Source organism: Pinus tabuliformis, chromosome 8 (genome assembly GCF_031772625.1).
Source record: "Pinus tabuliformis cultivar Carrire ecotype Pingquan chromosome 8, CPIR1, whole genome shotgun sequence".
NCBI classification, from domain to species: Eukaryota; Viridiplantae; Streptophyta; class Pinopsida; order Pinales; family Pinaceae; genus Pinus; species Pinus tabuliformis.
Genome location: NC_142294.1, coordinates 960,485,329 through 960,513,186, shown reverse-complemented (window position 1 = coordinate 960,513,186; position 27,858 = coordinate 960,485,329). Strand labels below are relative to the sequence as shown.

At 34.2% G+C, this 27,858-nt stretch overlaps 1 protein-coding gene across 3 annotated transcripts in view; it reads left to right on the top strand.

Moving 5' to 3' along the window:
- Nucleotides 1–20,961, top strand: part of LOC149238661 (uncharacterized) — a 505,729-nt gene extending 484,768 nt beyond the window's left edge. For 2 of the 3 annotated variants that reach the window (XM_089367018.1, XM_089367017.1), the window contains one exon: nt 20,686–20,961. In XM_089367018.1, the coding sequence (XP_089223144.1) occupies nt 20,686–20,817 (132 nt within the window). In that variant the 3' untranslated portion in view covers nt 20,818–20,961. The remainder of the gene's footprint in view (nt 1–20,685) is intronic. The other variant, XM_089367019.1, reaches the window with a different exon arrangement.
- The last annotated feature ends 6,897 nt before the right edge of the window (nt 20,962–27,858 follow it).

Here is a 27,858-nt window from a genome sequence, read left to right as displayed (position 1 = left end):
ATTTATCCTTCTCAGCTTTTGGTGAAATGGCTTCTGATTTGGCTTAATAGGAATTATATGTTGAATTATACTTTTGTTGTACTCCTTTAAATATGTATAGTCCCAGGCAAATACATCAGAAAATGAAAACAATAAACTAATGTATTTAACTTTTACCTGAGGAGGTAATGCCTTTGACAACTTCACCATCTTTGGATTCTCTGTTGTCCCAATATTTACATCTTCAGCACCCTTCTCAGTCGGCACTAAGCTTGGCTTTTGGGCTACATCATCTTGATCAAATAATTCCTCTAAAGGTATCAGGCCTTTAGGGATGACATTATCTTTCAACTATAAGACTTCCATCTGATTTACCTCTATTTCTGGTTCACCATCATCTTGCTCAGCATCTATAGAAGTATCTTTATACTAGCCTTTATTTTGCAAAAAATCATCAATTTCTTTTTCATCCTGAAACACCTGCCAATATCTTAGATTATCAGGGACAGCTGGGCGATGCTTCACATGAATTTCAAACTTATTGTTTGAATTCATTGGAATCTTTAAGTTACTTGCAGCTATAGCAAGAGAATCTGCAATAACATTTTGTGTACGAGGGACACATGTCAAAGTATAATCTGGAAACAACCTCAAAATATCTAAAACGGCACTACAGTAAGCCCTCATTCGCGGATGTTTGGCTTGGTATTCACCCTTGACTTGTTTGATTACTAATTCTGAGTCGCCATAAATTGAATGTCTCTTTGCATTCAACTTCTTAAGTATCTTCAACCCTGCAATCAGTGCCTCATACTCGGCTTCGTTATTGGAACAATCGAAAGCCAAATTATATGAACAAATTATGACATTGCTTGAGACTTTATTTGGTAGAAAAACAGGGCTGCGTACCCAAATCCCAATTCCCGCACCATCCTTACCTACTGCTCTGTCGAAATCCATACTTCATAAACCGGCTTCTTCCTCCAAGTGCTGGAATTCTATCTACTCTTCTACCTTTAGCTATTGTCCATCAATTTTTTGCTGTTGGCGGAACGTAGACTGCTCAACGGTAATTTCAAGCTTTTGTCTCTCTTGATCAAGTATTGCCCTGAAATTTTTTGTTATCTCTGGAACATCTTCCACTTCAACTAGTTGACTATTTACATCATTAAAATCACTATTTGAATAAAGAACAAAAGATTCTAAATTTGTATGTACAGAAGTAATTGGATGATTCAAAGGCTTCTCCTTGCTTGTGATCATATACTTCATCTTCTTCTCTCTATATAATTTTCTCAGCTGACCAAACACGGGAATAGTGGCATAGGAGAAATCTAATTGCAATATCCCTTTCAATTTTGCACCCGACGACCTAGATAAAAGCATGTCAAATCTAGGGGGAATGTCGGCCACAACTACATCCATGAGAACATTCTTTGCTGGAATTTGATCTAAAGTCACAACCAAATCCTTAATGAGACCAATACATCTAACCCTACCGGAATCAAAGGAATAAAGATCATGATATTTACGAGTGATGTCCAGACCCAATTTTTCCATAATTGCCTTTGGCATCAGGTTGTGAGATGGTCCTGAATCAAACATGGCGTTGTGCAAGACATACTCATGCAATCTAACGCTGATGTAAAATGGGGCTACTTCACTATCCTCAGATTGGCCTTCTAATGCCGGACCAAAAATAAGCTCGGGTTGGTCATCTTCGACATTAACCATATCAGACAGGATCTACATTCAAAATCTTTAACACTTGACTCTTATAACTGTTATTTTTCATTAATTCAGTCAGAGGTATTGACACTTTTAACTTAGCAATCTCATTATCTAAGCTACAAGCTATAGTTTTATCTACCTCTTTGACCGGAGAATCCTTCTTTTCAGAGTTTTCCTTTGTTGTACTTGGTTGATTTGACTTCTCATTTGCAGATTATACTTTGCTGGAACTAGGATTTGCTGGCTCCTTTCCTTTTTTTTTGAACATTTGGAGATCATTCTTAGGTTGTGTTGCTTCCTTTCGCTTTTGAACCGGATTGATGGGTACATCCCTGCTCCTGAGTGAATTCTGTCTTTGTTGCGTTGTCAGTGCATTCATATATCCCCTCCGATATTCATCTGATTCTTCTTCCAGGACTATTTCATTGGCTAGTATAAAATTCTCATCTTTCTGTACAGTCGGGCTCTCTAAATATTCCTCATCCTCCCTGATATAGATAGGCAAACCATCTGCTGTAAAAAAGTGATTTTCCTCTCCTATTGGATTCTCATCATCCTCTGACTCCGGGCCATGGACAGAGTTCTACTGTAGAAGTGTTTTGACTTGCTACTGTGCTGATTGATCTTGCGCTCTTTGCTCCCGTTGTTTAATCCTGAACTGTGGCTACTGCTGACCATGGAATTTGGATTTCTGATTGGTGTCTCAGGCTTATCTGCAATTGTGAATCTATCAAACATTTTCTCAATTTTACGAAGCAAATGATCCGAGGAAGAAGCTTCTTCCTTTATGGTCACTTTCTTCTCGGTCTTCGTCCTAGCTCTCTTAGCTAGCAGATTTGCTTCCACACTCACTGCAATTTTCTGCATATCCTCCAATGTAGCAGGATCTCGTTCTCTCAATTGGTATGCCATGTCGGGATCAAAACCATTGGGGAATTTTATCAAAGCCAGCCCCATCGGTGGCTTGATATCAGCTGGAATAGCATTATAGACAGTATTGAATCTTACACAGTAATCCTGAACACTTTCACCAGCATTCCTCTTTATATTTTCATACTCGGAAAGAATTTGGAGTGGATTTTTCTTTACCTCCCAACGATCCAAAAATTGTCTATGAAGAACCGGAAATGTATTGATAGTCCCCGCGGGAAGTGCTCTGAACCACTTTCGAACCTCGCCTCCAAAACTTTGCACAAATAATCGCATGGTCACATTCTCTTCATCTATCTCATGAAGATCAAAGAAGTCGTTCATCCTGTCAACATGCTGCTGCACTGTGATACCTTGAGTAGCATCAAACAACGATATCTTACTTTGGTAATCAACAGGCATAGCATCCAAGTTCTGTGGCAAAACGAGAGGTGCATATCTGGCAGCCATTACTCGAGGTGGATTGGAAACTGGCCTTGGAGAAGCAGGAGGATTTATAACAACAACGACAGTTGATGTGATGGGTGTATGAGGTGTCGAAGGAGGAGAAGAGATGATAGATGTTTGAGGTGTTGAAGGAGGAGAAGAGATGGCAGATCTCTGATCAGATATGGTGGGTTGAACGGGAAGGGTGGGGATAAAGGGAGGTTCAGTATGAATTTCAGAACTAGATAAGACAATAGATGAACCAAGAGTAGCAGATGTTGATTCTAGGAGCTCGGGAATATTGGTAGCCACAATAGATGTTTGAAGTGAATTCAAAATATAAGCATCAATTGATCTATTCGCTCTTTCAGTTTCAAGGTATTGGACAAATTTCGGATTTAAAATAGTATCACCAATCGCACTTTCAGATTTAGTTTCAAACAAAGATAGATCAAAGTGTTCATCAAAAGGGAGATCTTCAAGATATTGAAATACGACTGGGCATGAATGAGATCTGAAAACCGGTCTTGGACTCAATGAACTTTCTTGCTTAAGTATTCTTGGAATGAGATTAGGATTTTCAAACACGAGAGGAGGATCAGGATCAGATTGGCCCTGGTGTATCTTCTTAAAGCTAGTGTGTTTAATTTTTCCCCAAAATTCAAATGGACATTACAATCTTTTCACCCTAATGAATTCTAAACCTATCATCCAAAAGTCTAGAAATGTTTTAAAAGTACTGGGGTAATATTTTTCAGTTCTTCCCTCAGTATGGTTTCCACTATTTTAGTGCCTAGATCTACCTCAGGCTGAAGGAAGGAAGGTCTAGGGTAACATCAAACCACGCTTAACCTGGTAGCTAGCCCTACCAAGTCAGAAGAGGGCTCTCTCCTTGTCAATCTCAATTAGAATATGGCAACTAGGGCTTGAGATGACTGAAATGAATGTTGATTTTAGGCTAGGTATAGTAGATTAGGGTTTCTGGTTTTGATTTTAGGTTTTGGTTGCTGGATCAATTGAAGAAGGCAAATTGGATCCGGGAAATCAGCTCAGGGATACAGTCATGTCCTATGGGGCAGGGTAGGCAAGAGCTTATGTACTAGCAAAGGATTTTAGATGGTAGAGTAAGACTGCTGAGGAGTTGAGGAGGGCACAAGAAACTATGAATCCTCTTCAAATAGTGAAAACATTGAAAACTAAATTCAATCCCAAGACAAAGCATTGTAAATCTAGTGTATTTTGTCTATTCACCTTGATTCATTTAGTTTAGAAGAAAGAGAGAGATGTGGATACATATAAAACATCAGAAAAACTCATTACAAAGAAGAAACAATACATAAACTCATTGTCACAAGAATCCCACAAAAATAGTTGTGAAACCTAGTTTTATTCCTTGCCAACTGCTGATACAAAATGTTCAGTGAGTCCAACACTTCTGTCAAAGTCCAACCTTTACAAATGAATCAAAAAGTACATGATATAGGCAAAGAAACTACTCAAGCTAGCTATCAGGGTCGAATCCATGAGAAAAGTGGTGGTTATAACCATATCTAAACCAAGAACATGAATATAGGCAGTGGAACAGTTTGCCTCTAAAACCAAGGAAACCAATTCATGCAGTTCAAAACCACCTTTCACTTGATGAATCTACCCTATTAAGTGTTTTACATCCATAATTACATCAAGTTACATCATTTACCATGCTCATATCTCCAAAAGAGCAAGAAAAAGTCAACTGTAGAGAAGACTAGGCGAAATCTAGAAATCAGGCAAAACTGGCAAAATTCATCCTATGTGCAGCGCCACTGATCCTATGCGCAACGCTTTTTCTAGTCCAATTTTGGAAGGCTTCCCGGAGTCCAAATCAGGTTCAGGATAGCTCTTTGGAAAGCTTGATGAGTCTACTTTCTAGAACAACTTGAATTTCGGAATTTGGAGTCCATTTGCCCCTCCAAAAATTGATTCTCCCAAGACTGCTTCTGTGTGACAAAAAAGTGGCAGAGAGGGCACTTTTTGGGTGTTTTTCCCCTTTTGGAGACTTAGAACTTGTCCAAAATTCTCAGCCATTTCTAAGCTTCCATATCTTTCCATGCTGATTTCAAAAATATATACTTTTTTGAAAGCAAGTGTCCCCAACAAAAGCATAGCGCTGGTGGCGCTATGCACCTGCTGAAAAAGCCTGTTTTTTACATTAAAAATTTCATAATTGACAAAAATTTCTCCAAATTTCTTGAAATTTGGCATGATTAACCCTTGTTAAGTGCTTTGATGAGCCAATGATTCTTCAGCCAAGATCTTGAGTTTATCTTGCTCTTTTTTGCTCCTCAAAGCTCTTTTTAGCTTGGCCTTTAGCTTCTTCACCCTGGTTTTGCAAATTTTGTTCTGGGTTAGGTAGTGATAGGCCATATGGCGCAACATTTTCTTTTCTTTGTTGGATTTCTCAAGCATCTTCTCAAGGTGAACGTTAGCTCTTTCCAACCATGATTCTCGGTCAGCTTCAATTTCTTGCTCAAGGGAGGTCATCTTAATCTTTCTCTTCTTTGCCATTTGCCTATTTTCCCTAATCATTTGCAGCTCCATAATAGCTTGCTTATCTGTCAGTTGCTTGTTTTCCTGCTCAAGAAAATTGATGATCCATTTGGCCCTCTCAAGATCAAGTGATAAGGCTTGTATTTCAACCTCCTTCTCTTTGATAATCATGTCTTTGAGTCTTGAGCTTTGAGAGCCCAAATCAGTGACATCCTCCTCAATCAAAACAAAATCCCTGTCTTTCCCTTCAGTAGGGCCCACCTCATGCATCCTTTACTTCCATTTGTCTTTGCTCTTTGACTACTAGCCAACCTGTATAGCTGGAGAAGAAGGCAAAGCCCCTTTCACCCCCGGTGAAGATAACATTTTCTTGTGGTCTAGTGAAGAAAACGAGACCCCTTCCACCTCTGGTGGAGATAGTACTCGCCTGGCAGCAGCAAAAAGCCTCCTGGTGCCTCTCTCATAGGTGACAAACACCGGCACACTTGTAGTTTCAATCTCATGAACACTTAGTTGTCCTGATAGCCCCCCTTCCTGTTTAGGCATCGATGGAATCACCTGAGGGCCTTTGAAAATCTCATGGGCAATAAAGGTATCCCATGGTATGTTCAGCAAGATTAGCTGATGCAAAACAACAATTTTAATCAGTGAAAAGTGGTAAATGCTGTTAAATTGTTGAGAAAAGGTTTCCTGCATATAAAGTATGGGAGGTTCATCATCCTTACTCTTGTGAAATACATCAACAATCTGACATGATATGTATATAGGTAGGAAAACCTTCCTTCACAGGTGAAATACTTGATGATGAGTTTCATGAGAGGAGCATAAGTGTTCTGCAAATATTTGAAAGGAAAAACTCTGTTGATTTGCCTGTGATATCCAGCCTTAATGTAAGGCTCATAATATTCTCTGCCCACATGCTGCCCCTTATTCCATTGTTCACCTACATTAGGGATGCCTGTTGCTGCTGAAATGGTGTCAAGTGTCAAGGTGAAAGAGACACCAACAAGGTTCACCTGGCCATTGTGGAGATGAAGAACAAACAACCTAGTAAGCTCATGATTAAATTTCACCCTCTCTACTATCTCACAAAACTGATAACAAGACTCGTGTTTAAAGCTAGTAAGCAAGAGGGCAAGCAAGTAATTCTGTAAGAGTAGCGAGCTCCTACCGGATGATCTTTCCTCCTTTGTGTGGCTTTCTTGGTACATGAGCTTCTCTGGAAGAATCACTGAGAGTTTCCTCTTCCCTCTCATAATCTGAATCTGTCTCCATGCTTATGAATTTGAAGTGAAAGCAGATGAGTATGAAGAGATTTTGAAATATGAGGTAAGTAGTGTGTATAAGGAAGTGAATGCTAGGAGAAAGGGTTTCTTTTGGGAAATGAGGGGAGTGAATGTTATTATGAATGTGGAATGAGGGGTTTGATAATGGAGTGGATGTAGTGAAGGAATAGGATGTGGGAGTTAGGGTTTGGGAATAGGGTATAGGGCCAGCGTTTGGGAATAGGGTATAGGTCAAGAGATGATTTAGCAACTCGCTAGGGTTTGGGTTAACCATCTAGCTAGGGTTTTCTCTCAAGAAAACCAAACACATCCAAGCCACCAAACATAACTTTCGTGAGCAAGGAGGAGTGAACTACTTACTTGGAACAAGCATTAATTTGCTTTTTTAGGAAGTTTGGAGGTGTTTTGAGGCAATTCTTCTTCTTGTAACAGGTGCGCAGCGCCAGACCAAAATTCAAAAGAAAAACTGCAACATGTGCGTAGCGCCAAGGCACAAGTGTGCAGTGCCAGCAAAATGTCCGAATTTCTTCCCCTGTTTTGCCTTCTTTCTTCAAAAACACGATTTTCTCCCTTTGGCTCGTTTGATTTCAATAATGAAGACTTAAGCACATGAATTGGCTTTTATATCCCTCTCTTTTAATTTTTCATTAACCAAATCCCACTTTTCTAATGTTTTGCTAGGCTTTTCAAAAATGCTTTGTTTCACTTACATTCTGACTTTTGCCTTTTTGCAGGTGGACTTATACATTAACGTTTTGTAATGGCAAGAGTTGACTTTGTCACCAGGAACAGCTATTGAATACTTATTACATATAGAAACATTTAAATTACATGAAATTTTTACAATAATGGAAAAACTTTGTTTTCACCTCAAAACAGAGTTTTGAGGTAAAAAAGATTTATTGAACATGACAGAAGTAAATTTATGATTTTATGAACTTATTTACCCTCCTCATGTGCCTGCTGACCTTTTTATTCAAATTTGGATGACCATGATGACAAACCCTAAGACCTAGTGAGACTAAACCCTAAAACTGATTTTTATAAATGAAATGAAACAAGATGACAGTAAATGACTAAAAAAAATGTGTGAACAGGTCAGCAAGTGAATGTCATGAGGGAAATTGACATGAGACCACTACCATCAGTTGATCCATGACCTAATGGAATGCAGCTAATCGGATGAAACTCCTAATATGTGTGCAAAAGAGCAATTTGATCACTGATGGAAGTGTGAAGACACTGACACTAACATTTTTTATTTATTTATTTTTTATCTTTAAAACCACTTGTTCCAATTAAGTGTGTAATCTTGAATGTTATATTTATTCATATGAGTAAGTACATTATAAATCAGAGTGTGAAAGAGAAGTACCACCTCTATGAAAATGTAGAGTGAATCTACACAATTCCCTAGGAGGTTGACTCTTGTCCCCAACAGGAAAAGAGATCAACAACTTCGTTAATAAATTTATAAAGTATTGTCTACATTTCATTGTTGTTATCTTCTAAATTGTGTTCACTTATTAAATCAATATTTCAATGAATTTGCAAGAAATAGAGAAGTTAGGTTTAAATATTCCAATTAGTGTACTGAAGCATTTTTACACTAATTTCATATCAAGTTAGTAGTAGATCAAGATTGATCAAGGAATCGCAAGCATTGGTGTTGAATGCTTACTAGGTGTAAGTTCAAGAAAAAAATGTAAAATACCTTAGCCAGGTTAAAGATGTGGGGAGTGGTGGTTACCCTTCTTATACTGCTCCTTGCCCTCGTCCTCATCCTCCTCGTTCTGCTTCTTCTCCACCTTCATTTGCATCTCAGAAAGGGCAAACAAAGAAGGCCAATTCCAAACGTCTTTTGTTAAAATTAGATGTGAAATTTGATTTCCCAATCCATAATGGCGATATTGATGCAAATAAATTGAATATTGGATTAGCCAAATCGAAATCTATTGCAGGCTTCAAATTATTGTGGATGAAGAAGCAAAAGTTCAACTAGCCACTCTATGACTAGGCGGCACATCACTAATATGGTGGGAGAGAAAGGTTCAAAAAAATCTTCATATGCAAGGTAAAATGACATCTTCTTGGTATGAATTTACATCTACACCAAAGAAACAATTCTATCGATTAGGATATATGAAACAAGCAATAATGGATTCACAAATTTTAAGACAGTGTAGAGGATAAAATGTGCAAGTACTCAAGAGTTCAAGAAGAGGGCATTAACACTGGACATTCCTCTTTACACACGAGAAACTCTTTTGAAGTATATTGGTGGGTTGCATAGTTATTTAAGACATGTTATTTTATTGCTTTTATTGACATGAAATCCATTGTTAAAGAGTCAAAAGAAGAAAAAATGTAAAATACCAAAGGCAAGTTAAATATGTGCGAGTTAGTGGTTACCCTTCTTATACTCCTTGTCCTTGTCCTCATCCTCCTCTTTCCTGTTCTTCTCCACCTTCATCTGCATCTAAAAAAGGAAAACCAAAGAAGGTAAATTCCGAACGTCTTTTGTTAAAATTAGATGTAAAATTTGGTTTTCCAATCTATAACGACAAGCTTGATGCAAATAAATTGGATATTGGATTAGGAAAATTGATGTTATTGCATGCTTCAAATTATTGTGGATGAATAAGAAAAATTTTAGCTAGCAACTCTTCAACTAGGAGCCACATCACTAATATGGTGAGAGAGCAAGGTTCAGAAAGAGCTTCATATGCAAGGTAAAATGACATCTTCTTGGTATGACTTTATATCTATATCTAAGAAGAAATTTTATCGTTAGGATATATGGAACAAGCAATAATGAATTTGAAGATTATAAGACAAGGTAGAGGATAAAATGTGCAAGTACTCAAGAGTTCAAGAAGAGAGCATTAGCATTGGAAATTCCTCTTTACACGCAAGAAGCTCTTTGAAGTATATTGGTGGGTTGCATAGCTATTTAAGACATACTATTCTATTGCTTAACCCAATTAATCTTGTTGAATTTTTTGACCAAGCTACTCACATTGAGTCAAGAGGAAAGATTAACTAGGACAACTTGGAAATGAATTTAGTGCCAATGGAAGGTGAGAAAAAAGTAAGGGGTAAAGCAAAAAAATAGCTATAGCGAAGAAAGAAGATGAGATACCTTCTTGTTCACATTGCAAAAAGGAAGGATGTGGTGAATTCCAAATGTTGGAAACTCCATCTAGAACTAAAGCCAAAGTGGTTTAAGGATAAGAAGGGCAAAAGAAGATCATTGCTACAATCCATCAAGATGTTGGATCAAATTCAGATGATGAAACCGAAATCACAACCATGGGAATATAAGATATATCTTCTTCTACTAGTTTTAGTTCTAACACTCATTATTTAAGATATGAAATGATGCATGATGAAAAGAAATTAAGTGAGTTATTTCATATTAGAGTCATCTCAAAACACATGAAGATTGATACATTATTTGATAGTGGTTTGTAGGCTAATATGTTTTTTGAAGAAATTGTCAAGACATTATGGCTTGAAACTAAGCTTCATCCAAATCATATCCTTTAGAATGGGTATGTGATGATGCCAAGTTAGAGGTGTCTAAACAATTCAAGTTAAGATTTGTAATTACCTTTAAGTTCATTGAAAAGGTAGAGTTAGATATTTTACCACTTGATATTTGTGGAATTGTTTTGGGAAGTCTTTATTTGGATGATACTAGGGAATCTATATTGTACATGGAAGAGAACAAGTGTCATCTCGGAAAGGATGGGATCAAGTATATGGTAAGAGAAAATCATGTGAAATATAACTTGTTTCTTGCTACAATAGGAAAAATGAAAAGATTGGTAAATGCTAGAAGGAATTTTGGACTCGTGTAAAAACTAAGGGTGATGATAAATATAAAGCTTGGTTGACTCAAGGCTTGCATGTGAAATATAACTTGTTTCTTGCTACAATAGGAAAAATGAAAAGATTGGTAAATGCTAGAAGGAATTTTGGAATCGTGTAAAAACTAAGGGTGATGATAAATATAAAGCTTGCTTGACTCAAGGCTTGCATGTAAATACTATAGCATGCACCAATTTTGTAGTGATTCCTCCTATTTTTTTTATTCAACTATAATGCATTCTTCTATGCATGTGTAAATTCCATTGACAAAGGTTGATTATAGATTTTTATTTGCTTAGGTAGTCAAGTCAAATGTTGTTGAGGAGCTATGTAAGATATTGGTCATTGAAAAGGAAGATAGACAAAAGTTGATAGAGCTTCAAGTAATTGCTAGGATATTTCTTTTAGTTTTGATAGTGAAACAACTAAATGGTTGGCATTTTTTATGTGCATAATATGATCCATTGTCTATCATTTATCAATGGTATGTGTACAAGTGGTTTCATAGTTCCATTGGCTACTTTTGGAGGAAAAACATGAAAAACAAAATTGAGGTCTTAAGGAAAGTCAATGAGTTTCCTAGCCTTTAAGTCCAATATAGAAGAAGACAATGTTATGTCTAAGTACTGTGCTATTGTTCTTTGTCTTCAATTGGTATTGTTATAATCAAAAGGATTTGTTGCAAAGCATGTGCCAAGTCTTTTGATAGCATTGGGAATGTCCATTGCTTATGAATTGATGAGAAGTCTTTGTATATTTCTTGTTTACGAGCATGGTGAAAGTATTGATGAGTATTCATATTTGAAGAGGTTGTTGTATCATGATGGATGGATGTTAGACAAGTGATGAAGTGATACCCTCACTTGATCATATATTGAAATCAAACTTTTTGAGTTCCAAAAGCTTCTTAGTGTGGAGGATTAATGTAAGAGGATTTCCTAACGGATCCAATTTGATGGTTTTAAATGCTAATGAAAATATATTCATGTCAAAGAGATTGTTAAGAGATTTCCAACATAATTTAAATGGGCTCAAATAGATATCATATGCAAAAGTTATGGAGTTGAAGACAAACATGAGCAACACTGACACATGGCCAATAACATGCTGATGCTTGGACAAATAACAAGTTGGCACATGGAACAATAATGACGAATAACAAGCTGACACATGGACCAATCATAAGACAGCATGTGAATAGTTTGGCTAGCATGTGGACCTAGAAGTGGTTAAGATGTGGCAATTTAGTTGTTGAGATTCATGTGGGATTTTTTTCATCATATCATAATCATGAAAAATAGGCCCATAAAAAATGGAATTCAATTTTTTTTTTTTAATATTTCAACTAAACCTGGGTACGTGTCAAGCAAATCGTACCAAGCTTGAAGCCAAACCATGAAATACATGCCTATATTTATCCCAAAGTCTATATGTGGTAATTCAAATTACATACTTTATTTAAATAATATTTGGTGGTTACGTTGATAATAAAACAAGGGATAAAAGCCATATGTTTGGCACTTAATTTTGGAACCAATGAATACCATAAAGGACAACTTGAATTTGGAGCCAAAGCATGTATTATAAAATGATTCTTTTGATATATTATATACCTATATAAAAAAAGTATAAAGACATATTACGAGATCTAAATCATGAGATCCTCTTCCAAACTTCAGCTTACCACTAGACCATAGGCCATTACCTAGTAATATAATGGAGTGAAGTTATTTTGAAGAACATATACAATAGTTTTTTTGTACGAAGTATAGGAAAAATAGGTTCATTTTTACTAGAAGAGGCTAAAGAAGGTTGTCATACTAACACCATTTTTTTTCATGAAGAACTTTAAAAGCTTTATTGTAGATTGGAGGCCATTATTGATGTAAAGAAGACATTTGATGTAATATCTCATCATTTTTAAATGGATTGGTCCTTTTTTCAAGCGGACCTAGAGACGTAGCTCAAGAGGGGTGAAATCTATTAACAAACTTGCAGAGTATTGCCTATATTTCTTTGTTGTTCTCTTCTCAATTGCATTCTTAAATTGTTGATTTAACTCGTTAAGTAAAATTTTTAATGAATTTGCGGAGAAGTGAGAAGTTATGTTTAAGAATTCCAATTAGTGTACTAAATCATTTTTGACATTAATTTCAGATCAAGGTTGAGACTATAAACATCCCACTGTGAATTATGCTTCATATATTTCCAAATATTCTTGGAAATGATGATGGCTTGAATTTTAATGAGATTTTAGAATAATAAAACTCAGATTCCTTAGATTAGACATCAAATCTTCATGGACCTCAAATTTCTTCTCTACATCAAACCTAGGGAAAATAAATAAATAAAAACCACTTAGCACAAAAGAGTGATGGTAAAAAATAAGTTGACCATAGACTTCTATCAATCCCCTATTAAAAATTGACTATAATAGTCAAACACTATGCACTTTGCAAACACTTGCATAAATATTGAAACATAATGGAATCCCCAATTGCTCCAAATGAAAATGAGGAGAAAAAAGAACTCCAATTTTTATCTTTTGAGGGCAAAGGATCACAAACTTGGTGATGTTCATTGGTCACGACATGAAGAATATATAATAATTGCAATAAATAATTTAGGATTGAACTTTGTAATAAAACATTACATTGGTGATTTATCATTGATGTCTACATAGGATTTAAAATACAAATGTTAGTTAGACTTCAATTTAGTAATTTAATCCCAAATGTGAGTAATAAATTGAGAAGCATTCATATGAACATTGCACTGCAGTTGTTGATACTTTGATGTTGTTATATAATTATTTCTATGTGAAATCTGATTATCTAAATAGTAATGCAACTTTACAAATCTTGTATTTTGTATGAAAAATGTAACGATTGACTACAAAAATAGAGAATACATGGAAATACAATGGAAATGACACTAAAGAGAATAGAAACAATGTGGTATCATTTCATTGCGCCATCATTTTCAATTGCAGTCACTTTTAACTTAATGAATATCTAGTCATGATGGAAATAGGTGAGGGATTGGATGAGGGGAGACATATTTGGCAGTCATGTAGGATTGGATTTGACTAGAAGGCCGCTTTAGATTTGGGAGGTACAGGATGCTTGCATCACTGATCTTCCTCATTTTCAATCTCAATGATTGAGAAAAAACATGATTTTTTTTCTCTTGAGGGATTTGAGGTATTGCAATGCTCTCTCTTGGAAGGACCAATGCCCTTTAGCTTGTGAGTATGCCTTTTCTTCTGAAGATTAGTCAACCATCATTGATATGGTTGGGCTCATCCTACAAAAGCATTTATTCAAAATGGGTATTCATATGCCAAGATACATTTGGCATGACTAGTAGTGGAGGTTTGGATATTCATTGGTTCAATAACATTTGCACAAGTTGTACTCCATTTTATATTTGTCCCATGAGTTTGGACCTATTCTTAATGTTATACATGTGTCCATATGATGCTAAGAGTTTATGGATATGGAGGTTACGTAATGTGTGGTTAATGCAAGTGTAGAATAAACTATAGGTGTTTACAAGGTTAGTGACTTATCAGGGCCTTCCTCGGTTGTCTAAAAGCAACCTGTTTGACAATCTTTTGTATTTCTTATCTCTAGTCAAAAATGGTGAAGCATCTATCATGGAACAATCTTTTTTCTTTGTCATGTTGGGATCATATTTATATAAAGCAAGAAGCTATCCTGTAGGGGGGCTTGCACTCACTTGTAATTTGGTTTGGTGATTCCAAGACCTTAATGGTATTTGGTTTGAGAACCATGGCTCTATTTTTTATCTCTAACAACTTATGTACAAATATATTTTGAGAATGAGTTTAGTACTTTGTTTTCCTTATGTCATATGTGTATAGAGGGGTATGATTTTTTTTTTTTTTGAAATCAAGGATACTAAACTAGTAGATCCTACTGCGTATTTGTATTTTATTTATGTTCTTGTTGCTCTAGGGAGAGGATGTAAATATCATTGTATATACCCTTCCATTTTTAGGTTTTTTTTCTTGATGTAAATATATTTATGTGAATACAAAAAGTAATTTTCCAAATAAAAAGACAAAGAGTTGTTGACTGCATATTCAAGGTTATTTATTTTTCTTTTGGGGAAGGATTCATTGGTTTGATACCTTGTTTGATAATTGTTGCTATCTAGTTTTCTCCTCCTTCATCTGGATTTGGAAATGCTTCAAAATTCTATCATATTTTCCCTTTGGAATACTGGTTATATTTTTATCTTGGAGCAAGATCTTAATTCTTGACTAGCTTTTTGTGTTGTGGCATGACGAGGTACTCCACCTGTTGTTGGGTAAGGGTGTATTATTGATTAAAGAGTCTCAATATTTAAATTGAATAAATTATTAAAAGTTTATTTGTGCATTAGTAGCTTTACAAAAGAGGATCTAAGCTCCACTATATACACTTATAGCTTTTGATTTTCTATTTGTAGATAATTTTCTGTAAATATAAGATGCATTTTTCAAAAAATGAAAGAAAGAGTAGAAACAATAAAATGAGGTCAATGTACTTGTACTAGCCTAGTGTGGAAAGAATGTCATTATGATGATGATTAGTTATTTTCTCTTGCTCTTTCTTTCACTTTCTCTCTTTGATATGTTTTTGGACATTATCAAAGTTCTATACCTCTTTGTGTAAGATGGAATCAAACAACCTCTAATGGAAATTGATCTAGTTGGAGATGTCATAAGTCTTCTCTCCTTTGTTCCTACTAAGAAAGTGTGGAAATATAAAAATCATAGAGAAGTGAAGAAATTTTTCCAAAAGAAAAAATGGTTACCATTAACCAAAACTATAATAGTGGATAACAAAATCAAATAAGTTATATGTCATATTTCATAATCACTTTGGTGAGAAAATCATACTACAAATAGGTGATAAGAAATCTTATAATGTTTGGCATGAATTTATCCCTTTAGTCGTTAATCCTTTGAGGGATATTTATGACATTTTATATTGTATATTTGTCATTTTTCGACCAAGAAACAAACCATGTCCATCTAGAATTTCCTATTTGTATCCTATGTATCAAACATGTGAAATGAGTGACACACTACATGTATGTGTTGAACACAAGATTAATAGGTGTCTTGTTTTAGGACACGTGTCATAATCATGTTTGACACATTTCCTAGCATTTCTCAAGGTATCATAAATGCAATGGACCAAAATATAGTTATAAAAAGAGATTCCCCCCCTTTTCTTCACTTCTAGCCATAGGAAAACACACCAACGTTATACAAGTACAGGATAAAAACCATATTTGAAGGGACTTTTACAGATTTGAAGGAATTCTAACTGCATATACATGTCATTTTTCCAACAATAATATTCTTCTTCATTCTCACCATAAAAGTCAAGGTTGAATCATTAATATCCATTGGTAAATGAAAGGGAATATTCATAATGTTGGTGTTGCTTCTTCTTCTCCAATTCCATTTATCTCATTCAAGTAAATTTATTCATGCTTTTTATGAAAAAAGTAGACCACGAGCACAAAAGAGACGAATACAAAAATATAATATTTTCATTTCATTAACCATGTAGCATACATAAAATATCATTGATCTCTTCTCTAGAGTTCATAGGTTATTATGTAATCTAAGCTATCATAACAACCTTATAAAAATAACCATATTAATGATGTATTAAAGACGTGACACTTGTCAGACTTAATGACTAGTCACTTATATAGTGCGACTTTATTACATTATTGAAGCCTTACACTTTGAATCCTTTCTGTATTCAAATATTTGGCCTCTCAAAACATGAAAGCCTTCTTTATTTCATTGTCATCAAACCCATATTTAGTATCAAGTGATTCTTCTTCAATTGTAGCTATCATATTATATTTTTGTTTTCTTTAAATCTTCCCCTTTAGAATATCAATGTCATGCACTTTATAGTTCCATGCTATGTGGTTATGTATCAACATAAATACTTCTTATGATCAGGGTTAGTTCCATGATATGTGACTATGTATTAATAGAAATACTTCCTATGATCAGGGTTTAAATCACATCAAAGCGAAAAGAGAGAAAAACATAGACTTCAAACCTAAAGCAGAAGGGAAACATGCATTCTTATAAATAGTTCTTCAGTTATGGGTACATACTTGGAATTTTATGGTTGGAGAATTTATTGTTTAGAAGTTGTTCCAATCCAAAACCTTGTTCCACAACCTAACTTGTAGACCTATACTCAAAAGAGACAAGAAAAAAAATAGATGCAAGATAAAACCCTAACTACTTTGACTAATCATAACCAAAGAACTAGTCACTATCAATCCATTAAGACCAAATTCCATGAAATGAGTCAAAAGACAATGAACTTGAAGTAGAAAAGAAATAAGTTATCTATATTAATTAGAATACCAATTAAAAGAGTAGTTGTCACCCAGTTATAACTATTGGAATTGCCTTAGAACCACCACATAGGCCATGAAAAGTATACTCCTCATTATCTTTTACGCGACACATGAAAATGAAAGAGATATATTTTCCTTAAAGTAAGATGGGAAGTGAAATGATCAAGAAACAAGGGTTTCGTATAAAAGGAGTTTTTTTAAAATCCTAGGAAATGCTTGCTTATGGACTTTAACATTTGTCCATCAAAATAAGGGTGATGTCCCTCCTCTCCACCATAGGTATTCTTTTATACTCTTGTTTGATTGTGTTGGGGTGGTTACTTATGGGCCATCAGTGGTAATTAATCGGTAAAACGTGTAAACCCTACTTGAAAACACATGATTTTGTGCACATTTATATTTTTTTAGTGCATTATGAATGTATAAATGAGTTAATGAAGTGGAACAAGCATATGTACGTGCATTGCTTGAAAGAAACATGCTTTTACATGTTATTCCAAACCAAGAGTAGTATATATGAACCAACATAGTGTTTTCTGAAGAGTTCTTAGGAGAGATGAGGTTTGCAAGTACAAGGGAGTTATGGAGAAATAATAATGCATGCATCTTAGAATAAGAGTGTCAAAATATGTCATAACACTATCCTTTCTACAATCATTATAGTGAAATTATAGGGGGTAGAAAGATTAATATCAATCTATGATTGACAAAAAGAATATGGAGTGCTCAACATATTCCCAGGAAAGAATGAAAAACCATGTGGACCTCATCCTGATTAACATTGTCACCAACTGAATCTCTTCCATAATTCTGGGGCATGAAACCCTCACATAGCTATCATAGTGCTAGAATCGACCTTCCTCCTAGTACACCCAACATTAATTTAGTTACTAAATATACCAATTTGCAAATTATTACAACCAATAAGGGCTTCATAAAATTTATGCAAAATGCTTAAATTTGTATAATTTACTATATATAAAATATACTATATAATGTAATGTAATAATTATTTTATGTGATGTAATATACTGATGTTGGAATTATAATGACCTTTAAATAAGGAAATGGAATTCAAATGTCTTATATTATATATAATGTAAATGAATTCCAGTGTTAGACATCTGAATTCAAATATTTTAATGTGATGAAAAATAGAAAAAAAAGTTCATTATTTCACACCCAAATTTAGTAGTGAGTGGTCTTAAGAGTATTTATTTGAAGAGGACAGAAATGTAGTACCTAAAAGAGTGGAGAGGCATGTCAAAGTATCTGCATGTTTTTATAGAGATTCTAGCTAGGTTAAATCTCATCCGCTACTCTAAACTCTATAGGGAAATCTTATTAAGGGGCTTGAGATCCTATTCATGGATTTATCAATTAGATCCAATTTCTTGGTTTTGATTTGGATGATGATGAGTGATATTCTACAAATGTTTGGAGTATTTCTCACAATAATAGTGCTATCAAGTATCATATAAAAATTCAACACATTGTGTTGAGATTTCAATAGTTACATACATCAACCCACACAATTAATGAGAGAGCTTATATATCTAAAATGTCAAAACACTATACATGTCCTTTCATAAGGAAGGTTTTCAAAATGATTATTTTAGGTATTAGGGGGTTTACGTAGTGCATTATATTAGATATCATTTTGGGATTCAACTGTGTTAAGTAAGTCATTCACGTATGACCATTTCCATGAGAGGTAGTCATAACTGACTAATTTCTCATGATTTTTAAATAGTTCACTTAGCAATCATTACATCGGGTGATGCTCACAGGGGTGAAGAAGTGGGATTGAAACTAGTGAAATGAATCACATAGAGTCAATCATCACTTCCGGGGCTTGCACCCGGTAACTAGGACTTCCTAGGAGGTCACCCATCCCAGATCGCCTCTGGCTCAAGCGCGCTTAACTGTGGAGTTTTCCCCACAATCAAGCCCACTTAGCTTGCTACCCCATTTGCAAAATCTTAGCAAGTATTGTGCCTCATGAACCATTCAAGTAGAGATCCCTTCACTCTTTTTGAATTTAAGTATTAGGGGGTTTACGCAGTGCATTATATTAGATATCATTTTGGGATTCAACTGCGTTAAGTAAGTCATTTTGGGATTATTTTAACAAAACCTTCTAAATCTCAAGACCTTAATAAAATAATTGTGGGTGGTCATATCTTGAAATATGTCATTACATATCATTTGAATAATACTATGATTTGTTGATCTACTATAATAAAAATGAAAACAAATGTAATATTATATTCATTCGATTCTTATATACGTTAGGTCCATGGAGAATTATTACTTAATAAAATGGATTCTTCCAATCCAATATTTAACATGATTAGATATTTTGTAAAGCATACATTATCTTTTAATGAACTGATGGATTCATGGAATTACTAGGATATGTACAATATTAATTATAGATAATTGAATTAGAATATCCCTTTCCATCATCCTTCTTACTGGTTTAAATAACCTTTTATATACCATTGTGATCTTTGAATTTGTCTTCAATGTAATAATAACCTTTGAATTACCACCCCTTATAGTAATACATAATTATCTTTGAATATCATTAATGTATATTCCTTGCTCCTTGATAGGTCAATGAAAACATAAGCAACCCAATTAACCACCTCCCCTCTCAGTGATGTTTCGTAGAAATCTAGAAAATATGTTATAGATTTGCCAATATCATTGAATCCCTTGAAAATGCACTAGATATAAGTAGTGATAATCTTATTATGGTATTTTCAATAAATTAAATTTTATTCCCTTTGTAAAGATTTTGACCTACCTTTACTCTTAACTTACCATTTACAAATTCTTGACCTCTTTATTTTAAGTGAATTTACCCTACCTAACATTGATTCAATCACCATACCATTTCATGGATATTTGTTTTTGTTTGATCAATATTTGTTGCGCATGGTTGGTCTTTTACTAGTAATTATTCTTGTTCATTAAATTTGATTAACTCTTATGTTAAAAAAACCTTTATAGGTAAAGCATCTTGCAAAATAATCTTCTAACTCCCTAAAACTCTAATAATAGTAGATAAAGAAATATGTAGTTTGAACCACAAAATTTTACTTGAAAGTGTAAGGAATATGTGTAAAAGCATGATGATAGCAAATTGTAGAACAATTAAAAATATGGAACATAGTAGATGTTAAAAAATGGTGAATTAAATGTTGGAAGAATTTGTGAATGCAAGTTGGATTCCAATAATAAAGGTAATCCTGCCTTGTGGCCAAAAAAACAAGTGACATTATTAAGGTAAGTGTTAGTATATAAGTCTAAATGCTTATAGTGGAACCATATAGAAGCTTCCAGGGTATTATATCAAGAAGCTCTCTTGTTTGAACATTTTCTTACAAATTTACATATTGCACTTTTCTTTCTTTATTTTGTTGCTTTTTGTCTAAGGTTTATAATTTTGAAAAACTTAAAGTTTAGATTAAAAGAGAAAATAATGCTAACAATAAAAGTCATTGGTTTGCAGGTTGAGAAGAACTATGTGAATGATAATTTAAAGACTATAACAGCCTACTACAGTGATATTAATCAATCCACAATATGGCCTTATAGTATTCAAAAGAACGATCTACCTAAACATGACGTGGAAATGATTTGAATCATGCATATTTTAAATTATTTGGCATTATTGTATTGTTTTGACTTTAATAGTAACTACCTTGAATATTTAATTCAAAACCATATTTTGTATGTTAATGGTTTTATATGTTTTATTAACTTAAGCATTTCAACAAGATCATCCTCTTGGTATAGTTTTGAGTAAATGTTTTCTATCGAATACTTGTGATGTCAAATGTGGCAAGTCTAGTGAATTAGCAATGCAGGTAAGGAAATTAATGTACATGCTAAGTTGATGGAAAGAGTATAGTCAACAAGTTGATGGAAAGAGTATAGTCAACAATATAAAGGAACAATTACAAAAAGTCATAATTATGCAAAAGAAACATCATGAGAAGTTATAATTAATTTAAGAATGATAATGTTAATGATTTTAACATTGTGTATCACTATAAAAAAAATAAAAAAAATAGGAAACTAAAAGTAATTATTATTGAAATATCATAATTTTATTGAGAATCATCTCATAAAATTTGAAGTTGAAAGTTTTGCAAATGATAACACTTTTTTATAGTTCTTTTGAAAAAAGTTTGGAGTTCTTTTATATTCCATTGTTATTGACAAATTTCACAATATTGGAAACTCCATAAAAATGGTATTTTAAGTCATTTAATTTGTTACAAAGAACAATAATATTTTGGAAATGTATTTCAAATAAATTTTTTGTATCTCTTTCTTGCTCTCATATATATATATATATATATACTTAGTTCATTATACCTTTCCCAACAAAGACAAGTTCCTTAAAAATGTGTGTTGTTCTTAAAATCAAAGCCAAATTTCAAATTTGCATATTTTTCTTAATATCTATCTTTGGTAACACATCGTGTAATTATATTATTAATCATTAAGAGTGAGATTCATAACCATTGTACTCTGGAGTGTGGTATATGTATATACCTAAATGTATTATGATTACTATCATTCATAACTATTTCTTTGACTCTATTTATATATACATTGTATAAACCTTTGTTTCTTAAATACTTAGTTCATCAAGTCTTTCACAACAAAAACAAGTTCCTTAAAGTTGTATTGTGCTTCGAAGCAAAGCCACAAGTAGGATTGGTAACCATGATACTCTAGGGTGTGGCATATATATATATATATAACATATTCTATTTATCTTTTTGTTTACTTGGAATGAAAGCACAATAAACCCTAGAGTACTTCCCCAAATTTCTTGGATTGTAAATTGGGTAAACGGTCGTCGGCTTTGATTATAGGGCTTCACATCATGAGAATCAAAGAGAGTCAAACGTGTGATCAACAACAACTAGCAACAATATTAAGGAACTTCACATATGGCTCTAGGCTATCTAAACGTACTCTACTTATCATCATTGATAACTATTTTTCTAAGATTCTATTTATACATATACCTAATGGTTATTTTGCTTGCAATTTTATGGTCTACAAAAATTTTATAAGTAACAAATTATAGTGATCCTCTAATATGCTACAAGAAATGTAAAATAGTTATCTTGTTATGCCATTATACTTTGTAATTCTTCTCTCTTGATTCTCACTTACTTTGCCACAAGAACCACATATTTCAATATATTTGACTATGAATTCACTTTTTCATTGCAATTTGAATGTGTTTCTTCCATAAATTAACATTGAAAAAAGTCTTCCAACTTAAAATTACGTTAAATGTTTTCACCACAATCTCATATTTCTTGCAAAAACTTATTGTATCCATTATACAAAAATAGATAAAATGATTTTAGAATGTTAAAAAAAAGCCTCTTGTATCTATTATTATTATTATTATATTATTATTATTATTATTATTATTAGTGTATTTGGTTATCCATTCACACTACTATATCTCTCTCTCGCATGCATGTACATGGTCACATTTTAAGTTTCTCTTGATTCTATTGTTTTATATGAGATGCATCAACCATTGAGGACAAGATATCATATACAATACCATTCTAAGCACCATTTGGAAGGGTTATTTACAAATATGGCATGCCTCTTTCGCGAAATTCATCTTATGCAAACTAATTTCATCTTAAATAACAAACTTTATGCCATTCACATAGCTTGCCAATGCATTAATCATCTGCATCTTCTTTATGTTTGGTGCATATTGAAATTTTGTAGAATACCTCTGTGTTCTTATACACATATTTGTTATCTTGAAGGTTACAAAACTAATTGAACAATTCTTGATTTAGGTCCATAGGCATAAATCTCTCTAACTCTATAGCCATCTTTCTCCAAGTTACTTCAAATTTTCTCTTAGCCCTTTCAAATTCACTCTTGTTGTACCAAATCCTACCAAATCATTCTTAGAGGTATTCAATTCTCTTCAATACTAAATACCTTCTAGCTTCCATCATAAAATGAAACTTCTACATATAGTTTCCTTTTTCCTTTTAGAAATCTCATCAACCATGCTATGTAGACCCCATTTTTATACTTCACTATTTGTGATTTTAATTATTATTTTGAGTCACTCTCTTAGAATTTTCTAATTTTTTTCCCTCTCAAACCAAGGTGTTTTTAGGGGTGAATTTTCACCATTTGACTATTTTCTAGCATTATTTTCAAAAAACAAATTCATCAAATGACCATTTTAACAATAAAAATTGACTTACTTTTACATAAAATATGCTTATATTGATAACACTGACCAAAATTTATAATTTTTAATAGTGAAGTATGTTTTCTATTGAATATTTTCCTACATATCTATATGTGTGATTTTTCCAATTTGAAATAATCACCTAGAATGGTGTACTAAGGTCTAATATTTGAATTCTTAAAAAATACTTTCTCTAACTCATGAATTATTTTCCTCAATGTTTATAACTTTTTGTTCATTACTATCCAACCACCTAGTTTCACCTTTTTTTATTTTTACAACTCTTTCCTGAACCTCTAATATATGTTATCACTTACTTCCTCCTTGGAGATTTTAAAAGTACTCTTGAAGAGATAATATTATACTTGTAAGGGGACTAATCTACTCTTCCTCATTAATAAAACATCTCATATATATATATATATATATATATATATATATATATATATATATATATATATATATATATCTGTGTGTGTGTGTGTGTGTGCGTGCCTTGACACTTTACTCAAGCTTGATTGTTGATTCTCTATCATTGTATGACAAGACTAGATAACCAACTCAGTCTTCTTTATTGCCATCATATTTATTCTTAGCCTATCTAGTTGTTCATCTTTAGCATGTGACTATGACTTCCCTTGTAGGTGTAAGTGATGTAATTGTTTGTGTCTTTGTGGCTTTCCTTGTGATTACATAACTATCATAATTGTCATGTGTATGCCCCTTCACAATCCTTGCACATCCTTTTATATTCCTTCATGCACCTTTGTCTTGCACTCTTATTGAACTTGCCATCTCTTGTGCATCACTATATGGTGCACTTAATATTTTTCATGCACCAAAACAAGGGTGTCAATTGTCTTATATGTCTAAACTTGTCTTTACCTTGTCCTTTATCCTTTCTCATGCCTAATTTTGTTTACACATACGCTCCTTGCAACATCCCATCGACCTAGTGTTGTGGCCAGCAACAACCCCCTTTTATTTAGTTTTATTACTAATACTAAATAAATGGGGACCCTTCTAAAAAATAAAAAATGTAGCACTTATATTCCCCTTTGAATAAAACATACTATCATAAACTTAGGAAAATACCCGCAAAATCCAAAGAACTTAAGTTTTATGATAAGTCCCGAATAAAATCGTTCTCTCAATAATAAAGTATCGCATCGCAAAGGGTAATGGAGGACATGATATAAGTAAAACTACCGAAATTGTGAAATCGCGGTGCGAGATCGCACGCTGTAAAGACTCATCGCGCGTCGCAACTTTCACACGTCGCAAGGATCACCTAAGGTAAAATACCCCAACACAACGATATGCGATAGGGCATCTCGCAAATCGCATCTTGCAGAAACATGTGGTGATAGATGATTGTTAACATAACGGATTATCGATATTGCGAAGAAAATCGCCTTATCGCAAATCTGCAGGGCTCATCATTCCATAAACTTTATCTTGTAATCCGATACCAAGTTATGCGCATTAATGTCAATTTAATGGGTTAGTTGATGGTCATTAATGAGATAAGATTTAGATCTGATCGAAAGGTCGTTTCACGTAGGGTGATATATTTTATATGATTTTGGCATTAAGAGCTTTCCCATCACCTTATCTCTTACCATTATTCTTTCCTTACTTGTAAATTTGCAAGAGCGGAAAGCAGAAAAATATACGCAGCAGTACTCAAAGCGTAATGGGAAAGAAGGGAAAAGCTCTGGTTGTTGAGGACAAAGAAATGACGCCCTTATACATAGACACCACCTATAACAGAGACGTCGGCATAACTACTTGGGAAGGCATGTACAGTCTGCTCGAAGAATAAATTCCCAGAATTATGGAGGTTAAAGCAACAGCAGACTCACGCGGGTCGTCTGAGGCATCCATCACAGAACTTGCATGTTTGTTCTTGCACCGGATAGCGGCAAGACCCAAGATTCTTCCATACATAGACATGATTAAATGGGTACTAGACAGTGTTGATATAACAGACAGACAATTTAAGACTCGGAGCCAAGACCTCATCGGGTCACTCACTCCACAAGATTAACGGTTTATGTATCATCTACCAAAACCGCGCAAGAGGCGAAACTGGCACCAGGGAAGCCCGGATCGAGAAACGAAGGAAGTTTTCGATGTGCGATTAGTGCTTAGCTAGGAAAAACCCCTCGAAAAGGAAAGCCTCTGACCGCTCAAGTGCCTGTAAGCCCAGAAAACTGTAGGAAAAAGTGCTAAAGGCTAAAGGCGAGACCCGCGCTCCAAAACCAGCGGTATTTATCGGGGATATCTTTAGGTGGTATGTAAATTTCTGATTATTTGGCATAGCATCTGCAGACAAGCTAGAGACAAAAGGCTAAACAAAGAGCAGAGTCCATCAAGAAGTTAACCAAGTTGAATTGGGATTCTTACTAGCAGTGCTTGGTTAAACCACACAATCAATGCGTGACTCTCAAATGCCTTACGAACTCTGCCGAGAAGATAGCGCCAGCACTTGCTGATTCTGTTTTCGTAGGGCAACTAAAATCGGAGGTTGGCCAACCGACGCTCCTTAAGCCGATGTTGAATGCCTGCGACCTCAGAGAACAAATACATAGTGTAACAGTACAAGTAAAAATAAGTTAATTTCTTAATTAAAAACATAAGCAAACAAATAAACTCATACCTATATTACCTGTGATTGAAGTCTGCCAGATGACAAGAAGTCGCAACAAGGTTTTGGGGACGACTCTCCACCCAACCATAGGCTCAATTGTGCAAGGATTTGCTACAACTGGCCACTCCCGAGCCCTCAATCAACGTACCACTGCCAGTGACTCCTATGTCTTAGAACACCATTCTCCCAAGAGAATGAAAGATAGAATCTCGGAAAGATGGAATGCCTCCCATCCTCGTCACCATCTAATAAATAGAGCAAACATTGGATGGGAACCACATGCACACATTCCATGTGTCTACAAGCGACTTTGATTTTTAGCTTTCTTGTTTTATTTCTTTACTTTTCTTTTGATTTTTAGCTTTCTTGTTTTATTTTCTTCTTTTTGATAGCTTCACTGATTTTTTTATTGTTTTCTTTGTTTTATTTCTATTTATTCTTATTTAGAGCTTTAGTATAGTTATTGCTATTTTTATTTTTATTATTTTTATTTATTTTCTTGTATATTTTTAAATATAATTTATTATTTAACATTTATGATTTATTTTTATTATTTATTATTAAGTGATTTATTATTTATTATTTATTATTTATTATTTATATTATTATTATTAATTATTAATTATTAATTATTAATTTTTATTATATTATTATATTATTATTTATTATTTATTATTAAGGGGAGGGATATTACATACTCTCCCACTTTAAGGAACTTCATCCCGAAGTTATGTTGAATTATGTATTAATTATTATTTATTCTTTTATTTACTTCATGTTGCCAACACCCTCTACTGAACTAGTATAACCAGCAGGCATCGAAAGTCCCCAACACCCCGGGAAATCTCAAGGAATCTCTGTCCTTTTTCCCACTTTCGGCACCAGGCTAAGCCTGACCCGGTCTGTATCCTAGTCCAAGGCTGGCCCCAAGGCTCGCGCCTGACTCAGACCTCATCTGCCCCAAGGCAGGCATCCGGTCCGGTACTCAATGACCCTGGGCATCTCGCAAGGCTGGCCCACTCCCTCCACAACTACTAAGGCGCACAGCCCCAGGGATTGAAGTCCTTTACATCCCTTCCAGACTTCGGCATCCCAATCCAATAACAGGAACCTAGCCTAGAACATCAAGCACTTGGCCTCCTCAAGATGGTCCCATAGCTCTCCTAGAGCTATCCATCAAGAGCTATACACAAGACAAAGGAACCACTGGCATATGTAGTGTTGATTGAGTTTTGTCCCTAACCCATAAGGTGTTACTTATTCTCCCTCGTGCGTATGGGCTTGCATGAGATCATCAAATAAACCGGCCCTCTCAGCCCATTTTTGGAGTCCTGTGAACCATCACATCTCAACATGCATCCAATGCATTAACCATACCATCATAGTATCATAGGAAATAATCCACATGCCAACTCTTGCATGTCATCACGAGAACATTCATCTTTGTTAATCACAATATTATGAATAATAAGGAACTGCATGCTCATGCATGTCATATATTTGTACGTAACTATCGCATGCTTCAGTTATACCATCAACATAATTATATCAAGACATATCATGAGTTCACATAAATGAACCACATGTCGATAATCCTCATATTATAACATCATAATTCATATCATATCCATCATGAGTATTGAACATTAAATACCTATCATCATGTAGTAAATGAATATGTCAATATACCTTGACATAACTTCATAATACCTATGCATATCGCTACTATCATATGGATACCTTATCACTATAAGAACCATATGTACATC